The sequence below is a fragment of the Mustela nivalis genome, assembly GCF_964662115.1.
Source record: "Mustela nivalis genome assembly, chromosome: 3".
NCBI lineage: Eukaryota > Metazoa > Chordata > Mammalia > Carnivora > Mustelidae > Mustela > Mustela nivalis.
In genome coordinates, this window is record NC_139022.1 from 113,416,028 (window position 1) to 113,435,479 (window position 19,452).

The window sequence follows — 19,452 nt, forward strand, 5'->3', positions numbered from 1 at the left end:
GGACTTGTTGAGTCAAAGAATGTGTGCATTTCAAAATGAGGTATCATTTTTCTCACCTATTAAATTGGTTTTAAAAAAGTGTGATAATATCCAATCTTAGTAGTATGGGGAAACAGATATGTGGAGGCACCTGGGCAGAAAGAAGAAGAATATGCTCCCTGTAGATGGAGATTTCTGGTTGCCCCATAGTACTCCTCAGTGCTCATCTCTTGTTGCCTTTCTGATCCTTGAAGTCATGTGTATGTATGTGTGTGTGTGTGTGTGTGTGTGTGTATCTAAACAAGTTTCTTAGTTTTATTTATTATCCAATATGGACTTGTACACATTTTATATATTGCATATAAAGTTACAGATTTATATTTTTCTAATCCAGACAATTTTTGTTTTGTCTCTAAAGTAGATCCTTCATTTTAAGCAGTTTAAAATACTCTTCTTTGGACTATGCACCATTTCGACCATTGCCTCACTGACACTGGGTTATTACATCTACTTGCACAGTTAGAGCACTGTGATATTGAGAAAGACCTAGAGTTGTTTTGGCACATTTTACAGATGTAGGAAAGAGGCTAGGGTCCCTGAAGAACAGTTCTCTGGCATAAAAGACTGATGCTGGTTGTGTTCCTGGGCTCTATGGATGCCCCAGATAACCTTAAGCAAAACCAGGGACCTGTTAGAATAACTTTCCCTTTTGTTACATTCTTCATCCAAAGATACCATATGATGCCTTTCTAAATTATTTGCATATGTTTCTTGCATTTTAAAGATGTCTTACCCTGGTAGTCCTGATGATCTGGTTATATCTATCTCTGGATATCCTCTGGTATTTGGTAAATATACACTTCACTACATTTAAACAAAAAAACACTCAATGATAAGTTTACTGAATTTTATAACATTCTTATCAAATTTCTTTATATTTTGTATGTGGAAAATATTCTCCCCTCAACCACCTATTGACACTCATTGTCCCCCAAATGAATTTTGGCATGTTCCATGCTCTATACCCTATAAAGAACATTAAGAGGAATTTTTTAATTAAGTCATATTTATTTATTGAAATGTTTTCAGGTATGATTTATAAAATGAAATTACAGATACCCTAGCATGCAGCAAGAGAGCATTGATAGTATTATTTTATAAGCCTAGCAATTTTTCAAGGGTTTATTAAGAAAACAGTTAATTAAGCCTTTTGGATTAAAAAAAATCCTCTTGCATTTTCCAATCCAAAGGATGTTAAAAACATATTCTTGTATCTTCACTTATAATTATACATGTATATGCACATATAATATATCAACATTACATATACATACATACACATAGACACAGAGACACTACTTCGATCTCTCTAAATCATGAATTTTCTCTAGATAGAAGATACCTACAGATAGTATGTGTTCATCATTCTTTTTAAGCTAATATATTTCTGCCACATTCAGTCATATCAGTCAAATGCTTTGACAAGTTTGAGTAATTCAAACATTAAAAAAATACCAAAAACTTTTTAAATCTCTTATCTGGGGTAAGAGATCAGATTCTTAGGAGATATTAAAAATAAAAATGGAGGGGGGTGGTGGCTCCTGGGTGGCTCAGTTGTTAAGTGTCTGTCTTTGGCTCAGGTCATGATCCCAGGTTCCTGGGATCTAGCCCCACATCCGGCTCCCTGCTTGGCGGGAAGCCTGCTTCTCCCTCTTCCACTCACCCTGCTTGTGTTCCCTCTCTCACTGTCTCTCTCTGTCAAATAAATAAATAAAATCTTAAAGACAAAACAAAACAAAATGAAAACAAAAGCAAAAAAACCCCTAAAAATGGTAACAATGTAAAAAATGTCCCATTCTCTTGCAGTATAAAGAGTCAGAGGCAAAACAATATGATAGTCAATTGTTTGGAGATTTTAAGCATGGTTTAGAAGACTACTATCTTCTCCAGATAGATAGCAAATTGTGTAAATACTCAGTGGATATATCTGAACAACACAGTAGAAAGTCTTTCCTGATGAAAAGTATCCTATATATCACTAAGTAATATCTTTAGTATGAACACTTACTCAGAGACCAGTGTATTTCAAATTTTCCTATAATGTAGAATATGTCTTCTGTTGGACATCTTGCCCAAATATTTAAAACCAAACCCACAACTTCTGATTTCTTTAATTCATCGCCTGTCCAAAAATTATGGATTTCAGTCTGATAGATTCATACTCGTTTATGAGGTAGCTGCTCAAATTTTCCATGTCTTAGGAGATTCTACTTATAAAAAATGATAGGCAGTTATCTTTTCCAGTGATTTATAGACATAATTAGAAAATAATGCTATATAGAAATGTAAATCCACGAAGAACAGTTTTCTAGGTTACGGATAATTTCAGTTGGGCTTAAATCTACAGATTTTGTCCCATTACTTGCAAAACTAGTTTTTCAAATTTGAGTAATCTAATATAAGCCTTTTTGAAGTATATTATCACTAAATAACAAACTAGCTATATGCTCTGCAAAAGTGATCTTCAGTTAAAAGGTAAAAGAAAAGAGAAACTCTAGTCTTTCTTTGAGATTCACCAAGTATAGAAAAATGTTAAAGGATCTAAAAGTCCTATAGCAAACAGTATTTGATTATCTTTGTTTAACTACATTATTCCTCAGAACTGGAGACAATATCCCAAGAAATGAGCTTTCTGTAGAACTTAATGTGGGGAATGCAAGCCTTAAGAATTCACAAATTAATATAAATTTAGTCTTATAAATGATGATATTTGGATCTTTGATAAATATCAGTCTTACTAATGTATCTATTTAACAATATATTTTCTTCATCATGTCATTTTATCTATTCCTTTGATTCTCTGGTGTAAGCTGATATTTAACATTTTCTATTTTTATATTCTATTAGGGTATTTAATTTGGTTATTTGAAGCTAACTATGTCTTTAAATTCGAATGGGAAATCCTTTAACAAGGGATTAAGCTTCCCTCTACTACTCTGTAACAACCCACTTAGTTTAGTTTTAAAAACCAGTAAGATATACATTTGGATTCTGTGATCTCCAACAAGTGGATTTTAATTGGGTTGTGTGTATGCCAGCATTGGGTCAGACCAGACATGCAGAATTCCACAGTCCTAAAACCTAGCCTGGCCATGGGGCAATAAGAAATCCCTCCCTTGGGAATTCTGGCTCTGGTTCTTTTTGTCTCTTTTGACTTAATGTAAAACTCTAGGCTCTATAGATGCCATATTAAAAACATGGTGCTATCTAGTCATTAGTCTAGGACATTCTTGACTACATCGGTCAGGATTTCTTTCTTTACGTTTCCGTCAATGATACACTGAGTTTTTCTCTAGTGGAAAGAAAGGTTCTCTGTGATTATTCATAATTTCATAGTTTTTAGATTCCTCTTCAACTGAATATACAGTATGTAATTGTGGTTTCCTTTTACAGCGTTAGTTAAAAATGACTCTTTATATTGTAACCTTTATAGTTATCACTTCTAAACAAAGATATACCATATTATCTGTACAATTAAATCATCCAAAATGATTTATTGTACTTCCAGCTTTATTTTGAATTATATCATCACAAAAAGACTCATCTCTTGTCCAAAAATCTATTTATCATGTCATAATTTGAGATGTTACATTTTCTAGAATTTTAAAGGACTAAATAAAGTTCAAATTATAGAGTATGAATTGAATCTAAGAATAAACCAGGAATAATTACATAGAATTCCAAGGTGTTTTTTGTCTCATTAAATTTCGCTTGAATGAGTTCTCTTGTTAAATACTGCACAGAAAAATTAATGCTGTAAAAGCTTCAAGAAGATCCAGATTTTTCTGTAACAGGTAGATAAAACACTACCTTTATATTTGCTCCTCTATAGGCCACCAATAATGAAAACAAGAAGCTGCAGATGTTTGAATAAAGGCAGAAAGGTCAAATTCTGGCAGAAAATAAGGCATTTCATTAAACATAAGGGACTATGTTATTTTTCACTTCAGTATTCTAAGAGTCCTTAGAATGAGTGAATACGGATTTTTACTACCCAGAAACATATGGGTCATGTTCTGTTCTCCCAAGAAAGCCCCAAGGCCTTATCTACATCCCAGATATAGTCAGAATGTGGCATATAATTGTGTGAATGGTTAATGCAAGCCAGAGCAAAGCAGCCACACACTCTGTATCCTATTTTTGCCAATTTTCTAGTCTCAATGAAATAAACGTAAGCACTGTGCAACAAAGGCTGTATTATATCTACTTAGAAATCAGAGGTAACGTTTTTAGGACCGATTTTTCTCTTTTGAATATTCTTGGATTTATATTTTTCTCTCTCAAGCTGAGAGCAATTTCTCCACTGTTTACACAAAGCTACCAAAACATAGATGTCAGAAATCACATAGGCTGATACAATGCAGTGAACAGTTTGAGGCATAAACAAACCGTTTCCTTAGGAAGCCTCCTTTTAGCCAATAGACCATTGGCTCAACAGAGATTAGCGACTTTTAGACAGTGGGACAAGCTGAAGATTTATTTGTGTTTTAACTGATTCTCCAATGATACACCCATATTACGGAGGGAGGAACAGGGTTTCATAGCTAGATTTTTGTGGATATCTCACTGAATATCCCCGATTAAAGCCCATCCAAGGCTTAATTTTAAGTCTACTTCTGTTTATCAATAGTTTAAAAAATACTAGTAGATTTTGAGTGAAACTGACAGATTTATTGAACTCTGAGGAACACAGAAATCCACCCACAATTGCACACATCTTGTTGCTATTCCTGTTCCAGGGACACAGCTGATAAGAATAAGAAATCTATGTGCTCCCTCTGTCCGAGAATACTTTAATCAATGAAATTTAATAATCGCAGCATTATTCCTTTTCTCTACAATTATTTTGGGATGGTTTTTATTTTAACATGAAAGTAATATGTTGGGAGTGAAAAAGAAGGGGAGAAATCAATAAAGTTCACTTGGAGCTTCTTGCTTTAACTTGTGCATGCTGTTTAAATCTGTTATGCTGAGATCTCAGTCATAAAAAAGAACAAGGAAGGGGCACCTAGGTGGCTCAGTGGGTTAAAGCCTCTGCCTTCAGCTCAGGTTGTGATCTCTGGGTCCTGGGATCCTGCCCCAAATCGGGTTCTCTGCTCAGCGGGGAGCCTGCTTCCCTTCCTTTCTCTGCCTGCCTCTCTGCCTACTTGTGATCTCTGTCTGTCCAATAAATAAAATCTTGAATAATGATAAAAAAAAGAACAAGGAAACAGTTTTAAGGAAAAGAGAAGGCTTATATCCATATAAAGAAAAAAAAAATGCAACAAACTGAATCTCATAAGCAAACAAACGAAAACAAACAGGCCAAGAGACAAAGGTAAAAAGCCATAGAACAAAGATGAATAGTTATTAGACCTGTATACTCCTTTCCTTACCCACAAAGGCTATCAATGTTCAAGCTGGGTAGCAATATAGTAACTCAACAAAACCAACTTAAAGTAATTCAATCTAAGTACACTTAAAAAAGGGACACATATATTACTCTGGTAAATTGGAAAAAAACATTTTTTTTCAGGCTTAGCACAAAAAGCAAAAAGTTATGTTTTTTATGATCTCCCCAGTTAATTTTGACTTTGCTTAAGATTTAACCAGCGGCCACAGAATAGGCACATTTATTAGTCAATAGCAATAGAACATGTGATGCAAATAGGATTTGCTAGCCATATTTCCATATGCAGCAACAAAGGAGCTTATGGTTCTGTGTCATAAATTATAACAAAAACTAGATCTTCTCTTCTTTGAAATTACAATTTTTCTTTTTTATAGGTAACTAGAGGTTAACACTTATGAGTTAAAATATTTCCTTTTTTTTTTTTAAGACCCCACCACCCTGAGATCTTGACCTGAGCCAAAACCAAGTCAGACGCCCAACCGTCTGAGCCATCCAGCTACTCCTCACTATCCCTATTAATTAATAAAGCTGGAAAAGTACAGCTTATCTATTCTAGAGGTTTTTAAACTTTTTCTTAGAAAAATAACTGTTATACTTCAGGAAAACACCTCAATTTCACTAGCCAAAATAAATAAATGTGGAGTGACTACAGTGAGAAGAAAGCAGTGGGTGGTCTTCCCCCGCATCCCTCCAACTAGGACTTTCATTCCCTTGCCCTGTTTTATACCTTCAGTGCTGAAGAAAGAGTTAATATACACATAACTTGAAAACAATGGTGTTGTCTATTTTCCTTACTTCATTCATAGGGAAACAAAGATACAAATATATTCAGTAGCTTGACCAATTGGTCCATCTGTCCAAACTATGCCCTTCCTGTCTTGACTTCCAAGCCACGGTCTTGCCCCTATCTTCCCACTGTATTTCCCTCTTTTAGAATTAGGAAAACGTTAACCCTGAAAATAAAATAGTTTGTGGTTAATTTGGAATTCTCTATCCCCTAAAAGTTGTTTCCTTTTAAGTGTGAGGTTTCCCTTCTGAGGTTCACCAGTTCAGAGCTGCATGGACTGGGCTGGGTATTTCCTAATTCTGTAGGGAGGGATGGATTTACATTTTTTACAAATGCACCTTTGAAAGAGTCCCAATGAGAACTTTAAATGTTGTAGGTCTTTGAAAGGAGAATACAGGTTACAAGAACATGTGATGCTGATATGCAAACATTTTTAGAGAGGAAAGGCACCAGTAATCACGAGAAAATAGATATTCAGTGTCAGGAACTTCTTTTGGGGCAACATTACACAAACTGCTTAACCAGTGTGTTACACATTGGGAAGATTTCTTCCAGAATGGCCTTTAGGATTCTTTATGAAAAGCCACCATACTCCTTAGCATGCCTCAGCGACTACCACTTGTTTCTTCATATATCAAATAAAGGGAAGGAAGAGAGGATTTATTATGTCTCTTCTAAGCCTTAGAATTTTATGATTCCATGATAATAGGTATATAATATCACAGCTGGATGCAGCAAGGCACAGGGGATTATTTAATTAATACTTACATTTTTGAAGATGCATATCTGGGAGCTGTTTTCACCCCAAAATGATCAGAATTTTATTTTAAAACATAGGATTTATTAATACTTTATGTAGAATGAATAGAGGAGCTGTTTTCTATGGTTCACTTATATATGAGGCTCTACTTTATTCATAAATTTAAATATTACTATCATCACAAAATTAAACTTAGTTTCCCTGCCATATGAATTGTGTCTACTTGATTTGAGCAAAGGACTCCAAGAATGCTGTTCCTTTCCATTTCTCCTATACACAACCACAAAATTGGTGGGAAAAAGAATGCCTTTTACATATTAAGGTAGAAACTGCCTCTGTTTGATGCTGTCACAACCTCCCTTAGTTATATTTTCAATGTACTTATCTGATAGTATTCTGTTTATTAGATAAGCTTTACACAAAAATATTCTGACAAAGAATGATATCAATAAAATTTACAACAAAATAACAATAGATAGTATTTTTTGAGGGCTTCCTTTGTGTCAGTCTTCAGTGCTTTATACTTTTTATCTTACTTGATCTTTAAAATGGTTTTATAGAGCTCATGATCAAAGACAGATAGGATGTGAACCTGGGAATGTAAACTCCATCTCTCATGAGCTATACCTTTGTATAGATCCCCTAATATTGTGAATGTACAGAATTAGTCTCACCTTAGACCAGTCGCCCATTCGCCACACATAGCATTTCGAGTAATCCTCACAATCCTCAGCCTCCCTGGGTCTGGTGGAGAGGACGCATTTCTTTCTAGGGTTAGTACACCTCACAGTCCGATGACGTACACCTTTGCCACACTTGACCGAACACTAGAAGATAACACCAGAGAGTCTGGATGAGGTTGGTGATTAGAGATATAGACCAATGGTTAAATTATGTTAAGTAATATTTCTAATCATCTCTCATAAACCTAACACTCACATAAAGACCAGGTTAAAGAATAAAGAGGAGGAAAATGCCTGGCTACACCCAGGACCAGGATCCAGATGAAGCTTAGGGCACAGTGCTGGAGGTAACGAGTTTCAGGAACATAGGACCATTACTACACAGAGCAATATAACATATGATTGTTAATGAGGAACAAATAATACACAGTGATCAAAATGTAAAATGCTAAACTTAATTGGCATCAGATATGTACATATAGTTATGGAAGAAAATTCAAAAATGTATTTTTGCTAAGGTTTAGTCTGTTTTAGCCCTAAGAAATGTCTGTGGAAATGAAAAAACTTTTTTAGAGGGTCATTTCTCACAGACTCTTCTTAAAGTGAAAAGAGAATCTTAGCAAAAGGAAAGTATTTCATTGCATAATTATATACCCCTAGAAATCATTGTTCTAAATGACTATATGCATTGCAAATATAATTCAGTTCAAAAATAGTTTAGTTCATTTCATAAATAATTGATGCCTGACTTACAATGGTGACATAACATATAAAGCACATATGTATATTACACCTATTTTTTTTCTAGAAGCAACTTAGCATCTCATTTTCATTTATGCTCCTTTTTATGGAACATGTGTAAAGCTTCTCAGTTTTACAAAGGTTCACATCATGACTATCTGGACACAGGGACCAAAAATAACATTGGGCGGGAGAAGAGGGGGAGAGAAGGGAAGGGATAAAAGATAAGGCAAAACTTGAAAATTCCCTGAATAATTGTATCTGAAAAAGGCCCAAAGCAAGAGTTGCAGCTGTATGTTTAACAATGATATAGTTATGAATACTAATATGAATAACCACGTGAACTCCAACAGTTGTGTTCTTGACAACCTGAGCATGGAACTAACGATATTTTAAATAGGATAAATTTTGCTGAAATGAGTGATTGTCTCATTTGTGTGTATGTGTATGAATATATTGAGTTTTAAAGTGGACTGCATGTGTAACTTGGCATTTTAATATTTATTTTTATTTTTTTGCACTTGGAACTAACCCTGTTTCATAAAGTCAAATTTTAAATTAAAAAATGAGAGATATTTTTTTAATTGGTAGACTGCATTGAGGCATACTATTGCTCCCACCTGCTGTCAAAAATCTGTATAGAATATTTCTGGCCTATTTCCTCCTAAAAAGTTTGCAAAAAATGTTATAGTTTGGCTGGAGGTGGGGTGTGTTCCTTTGCTAGTGTGAATCTTCTCTCTAGATCCAACTGATTGATTCTGATGTAAAGTTAGATACTACATTCGTTGTCAAAAGTATACTTTGTCAATGAAAAAGGATCTGTTAAACAGTAAGGTATAGCCCAGAAAAGGAAACCAACAGAAAGTCACACTACTTGCTAATGTACTTTGGCGGGAGGGAGGGAGAGTTTGGGTTAATTGAAGAATTTTCCCGAACCTTATTACCTAAGCTACTTTATCCTTGTTTTCAAAAGACTGGCTACTCATTGTAAACTAGCATTTTCCACTTGTCAATTTTACATGCTATCTTATAGTCTGAGATTTAAGCATATGAATGATTCTGCTGTGTTTGTGCGTGCATGCGTCTGCACACATGTGTGGGTGTGTAAGGATGTGTGTGTGTGTGTGTATGCGTGCATGTGGCCACCTCTTCACCTAAAATGCTTCAGAGCAGCTAGAAAATCAAAGTAATAACTGGTGTTGATTATGATGCACAGATATATATCATGATAACAGAAAAGAAACATACAGTTGGGTGTGGAACACACCTGTGCTCGCCACACAACACGTTAATGGGTATGCGGTGCAGTGAGTGGGCCAGCACTGGGTTCAAACCTCCCATCTCCCACTCAGATAGTGTTTTGGGTAAACTGTGAATGTCTCTGGGCTGTATTATAAAATGGTGAAGCTACTAACCTTCTTGGATTGGTGACTAAACATAAATGATAGCCTAAATAAGAAATAAAAACAGAGTACTTGCTTACAGGAGATGATTGTTAAATATTAACATTCTTTCTCCTTTTCCTTTTAAATGCTCAGGGATAGAGAGTGAATCAAATGCGTATTAACATCTCTGCCCACTAAAGAGTGTACTCATGATACATAAATGAAAAAGCAGCATTCTAAAATGAACATAAAATTTGTTCTTATGTTAAAATATTGACCAAATGAAGAATAAATGTTTTTTTCTGTTTGCAAAATTATATGTAATGAGTATATTCTTTATTTTTTACAAGATTTTATTTATTTATTTGAGAGGGTGAGAGAGAGAGCACAGAGGGAGAGGGAGAAGCAAGCTCCCCACTGAGCCGGTAGTCCTTAGTGGGACTCAAACCCAGGATCCTGAGATCATGACCTGAGCCGCAGGCAGACGCTTAACTGACTGAACCACCCGGGTGCCCTGTATATGACTTTTATTATCAGAAAAATTAAGAGTTGGTATTGCACTGCTCTGCACAAAGATTCAGCATGCAACAGCCCACGCCCTCACACAAGTTGAGAGTCAGAGGACAGCAAGGACATGGGAAGAGATGGGGGCACGCGCCGCACCTCAGACCACACTCCTGCCTCCCACACGGTCATGCAGTCCTGGCCCTCGCAGCGCTGGGCAGAGGCAGGCTTAGGTCCTGCACAGTCCCTCTCCCGGGCCCTGATCAGAGTCCCGTTGCTCATTTGTTGGGTACATGCCACTTGTCTGCTCTGCGTGCCTTTCCCACAAGTCCGTGAGCAGGGGGTCCATTCCGTCATCATCCATCTAAAAGTAAAGCAAGAACCACTGAAACTGGTTGAAAGATACCAATCCATGGTGTATCTTGTCATGTCTGGAGTCAAAATTTGCACAGTGACTTTTACCTTGTTTTTTTTTCCCTTCTTCTTCTTTCTTTCTTTTGTTTTTTAATAGTTTTCTCTAAAACACATGTGTTTTTCTCTCATGTTGAGTTCTCTGTATTTCGAATCTCTGTCTTAAAATCTCTAAGACTTAGATTTGGTCCGCGCCATACTCCATGCTCTTCCTGTTACAGCTTATCACACTGGCCACACTGAGAAACCCAGTAAGTACCTAACTACTAACACACAGAAGTTATTCCTGTTCTTTGTGTTTTAAGTCTTCACAATAATTCCAAGTGTTAGCAGCTACGACTATCGTGGCCTTTTACAGAGAGGGAAACCAAGGCAAGGGGAGATTTTTTTAGCAACTTACCAAGGGTCACAAGGTTGTAGAGTCAGAAATTGCAAGGAGGCTGTAGATGACCTCACCGTGAGACAAACAGAGATATGAGCAAGGTAACAGAGCCCTGTCCCTGAGAATGACCCTCTTACCTGGAGGAAGCAATCGTTAGTACATCAATAATGGCTTGCAACAAGATTCCTGGGTCTGGTCCATATCCTTCGGATAAAGCTATGGAAGCTTCCTCCAGTTGGCTTCTATGTAGTGGCCATGGAATCAAGACACTGGAGGCCAGTGACTAAACACGAAGCGACCTCATTTCAGAGGTCCTCAAGAACTCCAAATCTTTTTCTTGAATTTCACTGATTCAGTGATTCTGCCAATACATAGGCATTTTAACACCTAGATGGACATCCTTTCCTCAAACAATCCTCAGGGCAGTGGTACATATCTACGATCACTTTCATTTCTAATGAGTTGGGATATAGCCTAAGGACCACTAATTTAAACACCTCCCCAAATTTATTTTGGGAAGAACCAAGGCCTGTGCCAGAAAATTGACTCGTGAAATCTGTATGGTTCTTGTCAGTAAAACATTCTCTGCATTCCCCATTATTAGGTCAACCCTATAGCGGGGGAATCCAAATCTACCCCAAACTACCTGCACAATCCTATTTCAGCACAATGCAGGACAAAGTCCTGAGCTTAATTCTGGGTTCCTTACTAGCTGTGCACATTCACAGTACAATACTCACAGCTGTGAAGTTTCCATCTTGTCCTTTGTAGAAGTGTTTATTATTATACTGTCTGCTATACAATAGGGACCCAGTATGTAGTATATACTATGTATGTTACAGTATATTTATAGGTAATTTATACTAACTCATTTCTCTAGCTTCATCTCTCATTTGTTTGGAAAAGAAACCATATGCTCAGCTTGCTCCTCAAACTCTTTCTATTTTCACCACATGGTACCTGTTTAGGGAGTGTCAACCGCCTGGATTCTTAACAGTCAGTTCCAAGTCCCTTCCTCCATCCAACCCACAACAACTGTGTTCTCCTTTTCCCTCTGGCATCTGGCCTGTGGCTCTCACATAGCATTTGTTAGATATTCCCTAGGGAAGTGGAGGTGTTCACATTCTCCCTACATACTTTGCCCTTCTTCTCCTGATTAGTATATGAACTCTTTAAAGGCAGAGATCAATGTCTTATACTTCTTTGCATCCATGACACATTGCATACAATAGTGTGCCATTAAACATTTCTCAAATTGGTATTTGTGTCTATGTTTTACAGAAATAGCATCGATTTCTCCAAATTTCCTTAAGCCCAAATGTTCCTGGCAATAATCCAAAGTTTGGAATGTCACATCACATACAATCTAGTTTTCTCATCTGTACAATGGCTTAATTCTAAATGATTCTATGCTTCTATTTCTGAAAAGGAAAAAAAAAAATCCTGATAACATTTGCATTCTAGTATTCCCTCTAATAAAGTTCTTGTCCCTGGTCTATCAAGTATGATGCTGATCTACCATTTTGCTTGGCAGTCCCCTAGTGGATTTTTTTTTTAAAGATTTTATTTATTCATTTGCCAGAGAGAGAAAGAGCAAGAGGGTGAGCACAAACAGGGAGGACAGAGGGCAGGGCAGAAGCAGGCTCCCTGCTGAGCAAGGAGCCAGATGTGGGACTTGATCCCAGGACCCTGGCATCATGACCTGAGCCGGCGGCAGATGCTTAATGGACTGAGCCACCCAGGCATCCCTACCCTGGTGGATTTTTCCTAAAGTATTTATCTTCCAAATTTATTTAGTTTCTGATTCATCTTTCTACATGTGGATACACAGGTTATAAGCACAATTTAAACCCATGAACGTACTTTTCCCTCCTATTATGGAACCACAAGTATTTGCAATTTCATGGAATCCCGTATTTTTTTTAAATAAAATAAATCTTTAGAGATCTTCAGTATGATGATAAAAGTCACTTTTTCTTTTTTTAAAAAAATCATTTATTTATTTATTTATTTGAGAGAGAGAGAGAGAGAGCTTGTGCATACAAGCATGAGCCAGGGGGAGCAGGGTGGGAACAGGAAGATAGTCTCTAGTAGACTTAGAGCTGAGCATGGAGCCCAATATGAGGCTCCATCACATGGCCCTGAGGTCTTGACCTGAACAGAAACCAAGAGTGGGACACTTACTCCACTGAGCCATCCAGGTGCCCCAAAAGTTACTTTTTCCATTCCTTGTGAAAGCTCCTCAAAAATAAGCATAGAATGTAAAACATATTCCAATAAAGCCCTTTGTATTTTAGAATTAATCTAATTTGGAATTATCCCATTTTCTTATCTTTAAGATTCCTTGTTCCAAAGCTATTTACTAGTGCATTGACATATTTTGTATTTGGCACATAGAGTCCCATCAGTCTACTTAGTGACTTTTTCAATACATGTAAATGGAAGTAAGAATGTTTCTTGCTAGGGTAGGGAAAAAGAAGAGGCAGGAAAACTAAAGGTTATGTTATGCCAATAAGTCACAGAAAGTTTTCCTCCATGAGCCCTAATAATTGCTCATGTCCATTTCTTACTTTTCAGTATTTTAGTTAACCTCACTGACATTGCTTCTTGGTGGTTTGCAATATAATGACTTCTTTTCCAAGAGAAGGAAGATAATAATCTCTAACAAAAAAGACATCCAGCGTCCAGCTGCAAAAATTTCTCACTCAGAAATGTAGTGACCTTTCAAAACTATTCATTTTACCAAGTCTAATATTAGCAAGGCAGTTTCCCACAAGATAGCTGAGGTCAGTGATGAACAATAAATGGTGTGTATTGTACATTCTGATCCTCTACAGACCAAGTTAGGAAGTGACAAATATGCTCTAGTCCTCAAATCCAACTCCTCCAGGATTCCTGATAAATCAGAAAAAGGCAATGCTCTTTCCTCCAAATGGAAAAATTATATGGTATATGAAACAAATGGTGTTTTGAAATATTTTAGCAAATTATTTAACACAAGATAAATTAGCATTTTAATATCTATTAAAAGAGATAAAGAAAAAGATAATTCTTAGGAATGGTAAGAACTAAAATGATCCTGGTTCTTTAGCTGATGGGGCAAAGGCCAAAACCCTGCTTTTAAATCTCTCCAGCCCTGAACAGAAAGGAGTCAAAGGTCTGACTGCAGGTACCAATAATTCCCTACATCACTTTTCCTGTTGATTACTACATCGCCTCAGAAAAAAGCTTAATTAGTTCATTTTACTTATGAAGTTAGCCGAAAAGCAGACGGCGAGGTAGGTGGAATGGGAATAACATTACTAAGAGTCTGCTCATGTGCTTTTCTCTTTTTGAACATCCTTTCACATATCATTCTTCTGTCCTGTTCCTTAGAAGGACAGGGAGGTTGGGAGGGGCAAGAATATTGGAGCAGGAACACAAAGGAAAGAAAAAGTTGATAATCAGCTTTTGTCACCTTAAATACACCAAATCTATAGAAAAACAAGCCTTGGAATTTCAGCATTGGAGAGGAAGAAAGGATTTTCCAAATTCTTTTAAGTTCTCATTAACATAGCATGAGCTGGATCTGAAGGGCTTAAAAACTGAGTTTTGCAATAAACCAGAAACAAAGGGAACTCAGGATCAGTGCTACATCAGAGGTGGGGAGGGCAGGGGGGACCAGGAAGCCAGAAGAACCCAGCATTAGCCTGGATGACACTAATTCCCAAAGAGATTAAGACAGAAAGGTTTAAATATAGTCAACTGGCAACTTTGTTCCTCCTCTCTCTATACTTACTCACTGTGGTAGAGCATCAGAAAGAATATTCTATTAGTTACAGACCAGCACAAAGCTACAGATTCTTTGCACATCTGAGATGCAGGACAGGCAAATCCACTGCAATTCCAAGGCAGGAGCCATTGAGAGGGGAGCTCAGTCTTTGTGTGGCTCCCAGGGAACTCAATACTACAGTCTTACTCACTGAGCCTAAACAGATCTCTGAGTGTCAAGACTCAACAGACGTCCCTAACCCTAGATTCCAGAGGAATCAATGCAGGCTCATACTCTTTTCATTATTCTTTCTCTGAAAGCTTTTAGGACCTTTGACACTGGGGTCAGTCCCACTGAAGCCCATTAATTTTTATATGAAGCACATGGATTTTCAAGGAGCCCTATGATGGGAACCACTCCAAGCAGTCTTGCCCCTAGCTCACTTCCAAATTAGACTCGGGTTCCTCGTCTCTGCAGGTTACTAAGGCATAGTCTTCTTTCTACACCATTTTCAGCTGCTCAGCATCCCCATCTTACTTCCTACTCAAGAGTTTCTTGCCTACTTTGTAATCTCATACTCATTGCGGAAGTCACAGAAGACCAAAACGGCTGACTGTTCTGTAACTAGGACCCAGCATGGGAATCCAGTGGACAGAGGTCAGGAATGGGGCAGTCAGACTGGGAGCTCTGGGAGAGAAAGTGAGGAGGCAGTCTCAGGAACATGAGGACGACACTGTCCCTGGTGTCCTGGGAGGGACTGGGTCCGAGCCAGTTCTGCTTTGGTTTATATCATCCTTGGCAAGTTCTAACACATCATTTCAAAGAACTGGAGAACAACTAGTTAAATTCAACCCGTAACCAGATTTTTGAAGAAGTGACCAACAGATTATCACATAATTTTAATTATACCTCATCTGTCCCACTTAGTTGTTTTCACGCTGTGGAGAATACAATGAAAGTGGAGGGAAATCCTAGCTTGCCTTGCTGCTTTTATTCTCTTTCCATTCAGGCAATGATCTGTCTTTCCTAGACCTTGCCTGTCTAAAACCCTGAATTTTGGTACATATTCCTTTGCACTGTCTTTAGGAAAAAGTGAGTTTGTTAATATTTTGAGTATGTTTTGAATGCTAGTAAATAAGTGGCCACATGGAGCTTTCACAGTGGGTAGGACACGGTTACCTTGTTTGGCATGGCTGCTCATGGCACTTGCGAATCTGCGGCTCAGGCTTGGTTAAGTATTTGCACTTCTTGCTGTCCACGATGCTGATGTTTTTGTTCATAATTTTTGTGCAAGACACCGTTGTCTTCCTTTCTCCTGTAAAGAGCAAACAAACAAACAAATAAACAACAAAAAAACACACAAAAAGAAATTATAGGTCTTTATGTAAATGATTTAGAGGATATGCATAGGCTTGTTGTAATTTTCAGACTTCGGAAGGAATTTTAAGTTACATCAATAAAGATATTACTTATCATTTACATAAAAATGCATCTCTAGGCTTAAGGGAGATAAATGGTTATTTTTTCCTCATTAGAAATTAAATGGCAGAGAATCTGAGTGGCTCAGTCGGTTGAGTGTCTGACTCTTTTTTTTTTCTTTTTTTAAAGATTTTACTTATTTATTTGACAGAGATCACAAGTAGGCAGAGAGATAGGCAGGTGGGGGAGGGAGGAAGCAGGCTCGCTGCTGAGCAGAAAGCCCAATGCAGGACTCGATCCCAGAACCCTGGGATCATAACCTGACCGGAAGGCACAGGCTTTAACCCACTGAGCCACCCAGGCGCCCCAAGTGTCCAACTCTTGATTGCAGGGTCATGATCTCAAGGTCCTGGGATCAAGCCCTTTGTCAGGCTCCGCATTCAGAACAAAATCTGCTGGAGATTGTCTCATTCCCTCTCCCTCTGCCCTCCCGCAGCTGGCACATGTGCGTGTGTGCTCTCTCTCTAATATAAACTAATAAATCTTAAAAAAAAAAATTAAATAACAAGTTTTATATTCCCAAGGGATTGTGGCAGCATAAGTTGCCAAGACATTAATTAAATTTGTTAGTAAGGACTATGCCATCTTTTAGCATTAAGTGGTGGAAAGCTGTAATTTGCAACCTGTATGCCTTCATGACAGCACATTCTAGAAATCCTCATTCCCTGTTTATTGTGACATGCTCTAAGAAAAGCCATGGGACTCCTGGTATTTTTCATCAGATTTCAAAAAAATTGCTTTTCTACTTTGTTAGGATAAACTCTGATTACCGGAGGTAAAAATGATGACTTGCATGGTGTATTTATTTTTATCTGGGTACTTTATGTACACTTACTTGACAAGATTTTTATCTTCCACCTAAAGAGCCTATTACACATGTGCTAATTCTCTTTCTCTACTTGACAAGATTTTTATCTTCCACCTAAAGAGCCTATTACACATGTGCTAATTCTCTTTCTCTACAAGAGTCTAAATATCTATATAAGATTTCATAATCTAATTTAACTGATTGGCATTATGAAGTAATTAAATCAACTAACAATTTTAAAGCCAGATGGGTCATGAAGGATTAGGAAAATAATCACAAGTCTTTTGGGTCTCTACTGCAAGGCCATTAGTTAGGGTCCGATGACTGCCATGCCGTGATAATTAGGAAGCTCAGAGTATTCATGCCGCTTGTGCCAAATATCACAGCCGGGGCTGGTAGCAGAGAAGTCACTCTGTCCTCTAATTAACAGAGCGGGAAGGCTGGTGTCAAGGAAGAAGGAAAGAAAGAATGTAGAGAGAGGGCTACTTTGAATAGTTTTTAAGTATCTTCTGCTCTGACCTGAATGGGGGATGGGAAGAAGCAACAGGGTGAAGAAGGCAGAAGAGCAGGTATAGGTTTAGGACCTTTCCTTCCTTTGCCACTCAACAACACTGAGGCACAGTCCCAGGACAATTTGTAGCCTTCAAAAAAATGACTACTTCTCGCCTTTCTTTCTTCCTCGCCATGTGTGTGTAGTAACTAATAATCATAACTCTGATTATTGCATACTATGTTATTGAAACCACTTAGTTTTATCTTCAGTTGTATCTCCTAGCACAGGCAGCACAATGTTGGCCAATTATGCCCTATCTGGAGAATTCCAGGTCTGGTGCAATGCAACTTATTCTATGGGTGCTCAACTGAGACAACAGGGTGCCAGGTAGGTAAAGGGTCCTTTCCCAGATTGGCAAAGAGAACGGCGGATGAATTGTAGGACTTTATGGCTAGTTGCTTACGTAAATGAACATCTCCACTTGGAAGTCCTCTAAGCCTGCTCTGTGCACCCCACACAGTCAGGCAAGCTGATGGGAACTGGCAGAAAAGAGGCCACATTTCATGCCCGGGGTAAATACTTAGGGGCTGCCCAGGTTCTCCCCTGATAGGTCAAGAAGGGGAGGAGTGCGGCATCAAATTTTACGCATAAGAAGTGTTCAATACCTACCAATTTCAGTTTTTAAATAAACTGCAGAAAAACAGACATGGCTTATGTTCATTCTTTCACAGAGAAAAACCAGCCTCACGAGGTAATGAGTTACTTAAGTGTAAAAAATTGGGACCAGGATTTTGGTTAACTTCCTTCTAGTTTCCTACATTCCAGGGGCTCCCTTATGACCCAATGCACATACTAAATAGATATTGTAAAAATTCTGTATAATGTTAACAGATGTTCAGTACAACTTCTACATTCTGATGATGCCTACTTTAAAGGAGGATTAACACATGCATTATTCTCATCAAATATAAATGTTAGCTCTAATATCTAATTTAACACCTTCCAGTTCATAAAACACTCTTTTGCATTATAGATGGAATTGCCTAAACTAACTTAAATAGTGGTTTTCCTTCCAACTACACTACAAATAAATGACCAACAGACATTATCCAGAAACGTTTTGCTGAACATATAGGTAGTCATGAGGTGAATAACTCAGGACTAATTACACAGCATTTTTTAATGAAAATACATAACTTTGGTTACTACCCTAGAGCTAACATGTTAAGCTCTTGAAAAAAATCCTTTAAGTGTAAGTGTTGATATGTCAAAAGAGACACAGATACCTGTGTTGTTTCAGGAATCACCTGTGTTCTAAGAAAGTAGAGAGGCATATGATTGTGAATTGGGACTTCTCCATCCACAGTGTAGCAAGGAAGTTCACATCACACATGTTTTAGCTGATAGGATAAGCCTGGCTCTACTTTTTAAAAATTTCATTGAATGAAAACAACAGAATTGAAGGGACGAAACCTATTACCCATCTACAGGCACACCATGCCTATGAAAATACAACTAGATTGTAAAGCCATATGGAAATGTTATTGTTTGACTTTTTTCTTTTATATATTTGTATGTTTCAGCCAACACAGGAAATTTCCATTCTAGCATCTAGGAGCAGTATTTACAATGCATTCAATATTGTGGAACCTAGGGACGGGTAGAGAGTGAACCAGAAGGAGCTGCATGCTGTTGACAGTGTATTATTTGCTTTATGGCAATTAACTTCACCTCAGGGTCATTCCCATTAAATAAGTATTGGGGAAATCAGTTTCGATGTTCTGAATACAATTAGGAATAAAAGAACATAACCATTATGCAATTGGTCTCATTACCG

General features: G+C 37.5%; 1 protein-coding gene across 1 annotated transcript in view; it reads right to left on the reverse strand.

Moving 5' to 3' along the window:
* Positions 1-19,452, reverse strand: part of ADAMTS19 (ADAM metallopeptidase with thrombospondin type 1 motif 19) — a 255,032-nt gene that overhangs the window by 14,391 nt on the left and 221,189 nt on the right. The window contains exons 19-21 of the mRNA XM_082725818.1: positions 16,015-16,150; positions 10,451-10,655; positions 7,653-7,805 (exon numbers count right to left, since the gene is read on the reverse strand). Of these exons, the coding sequence (XP_082581944.1) occupies positions 7,653-7,805; positions 10,451-10,655; positions 16,015-16,150 (494 nt within the window). The remainder of the gene's footprint in view (positions 1-7,652; positions 7,806-10,450; positions 10,656-16,014; positions 16,151-19,452) is intronic.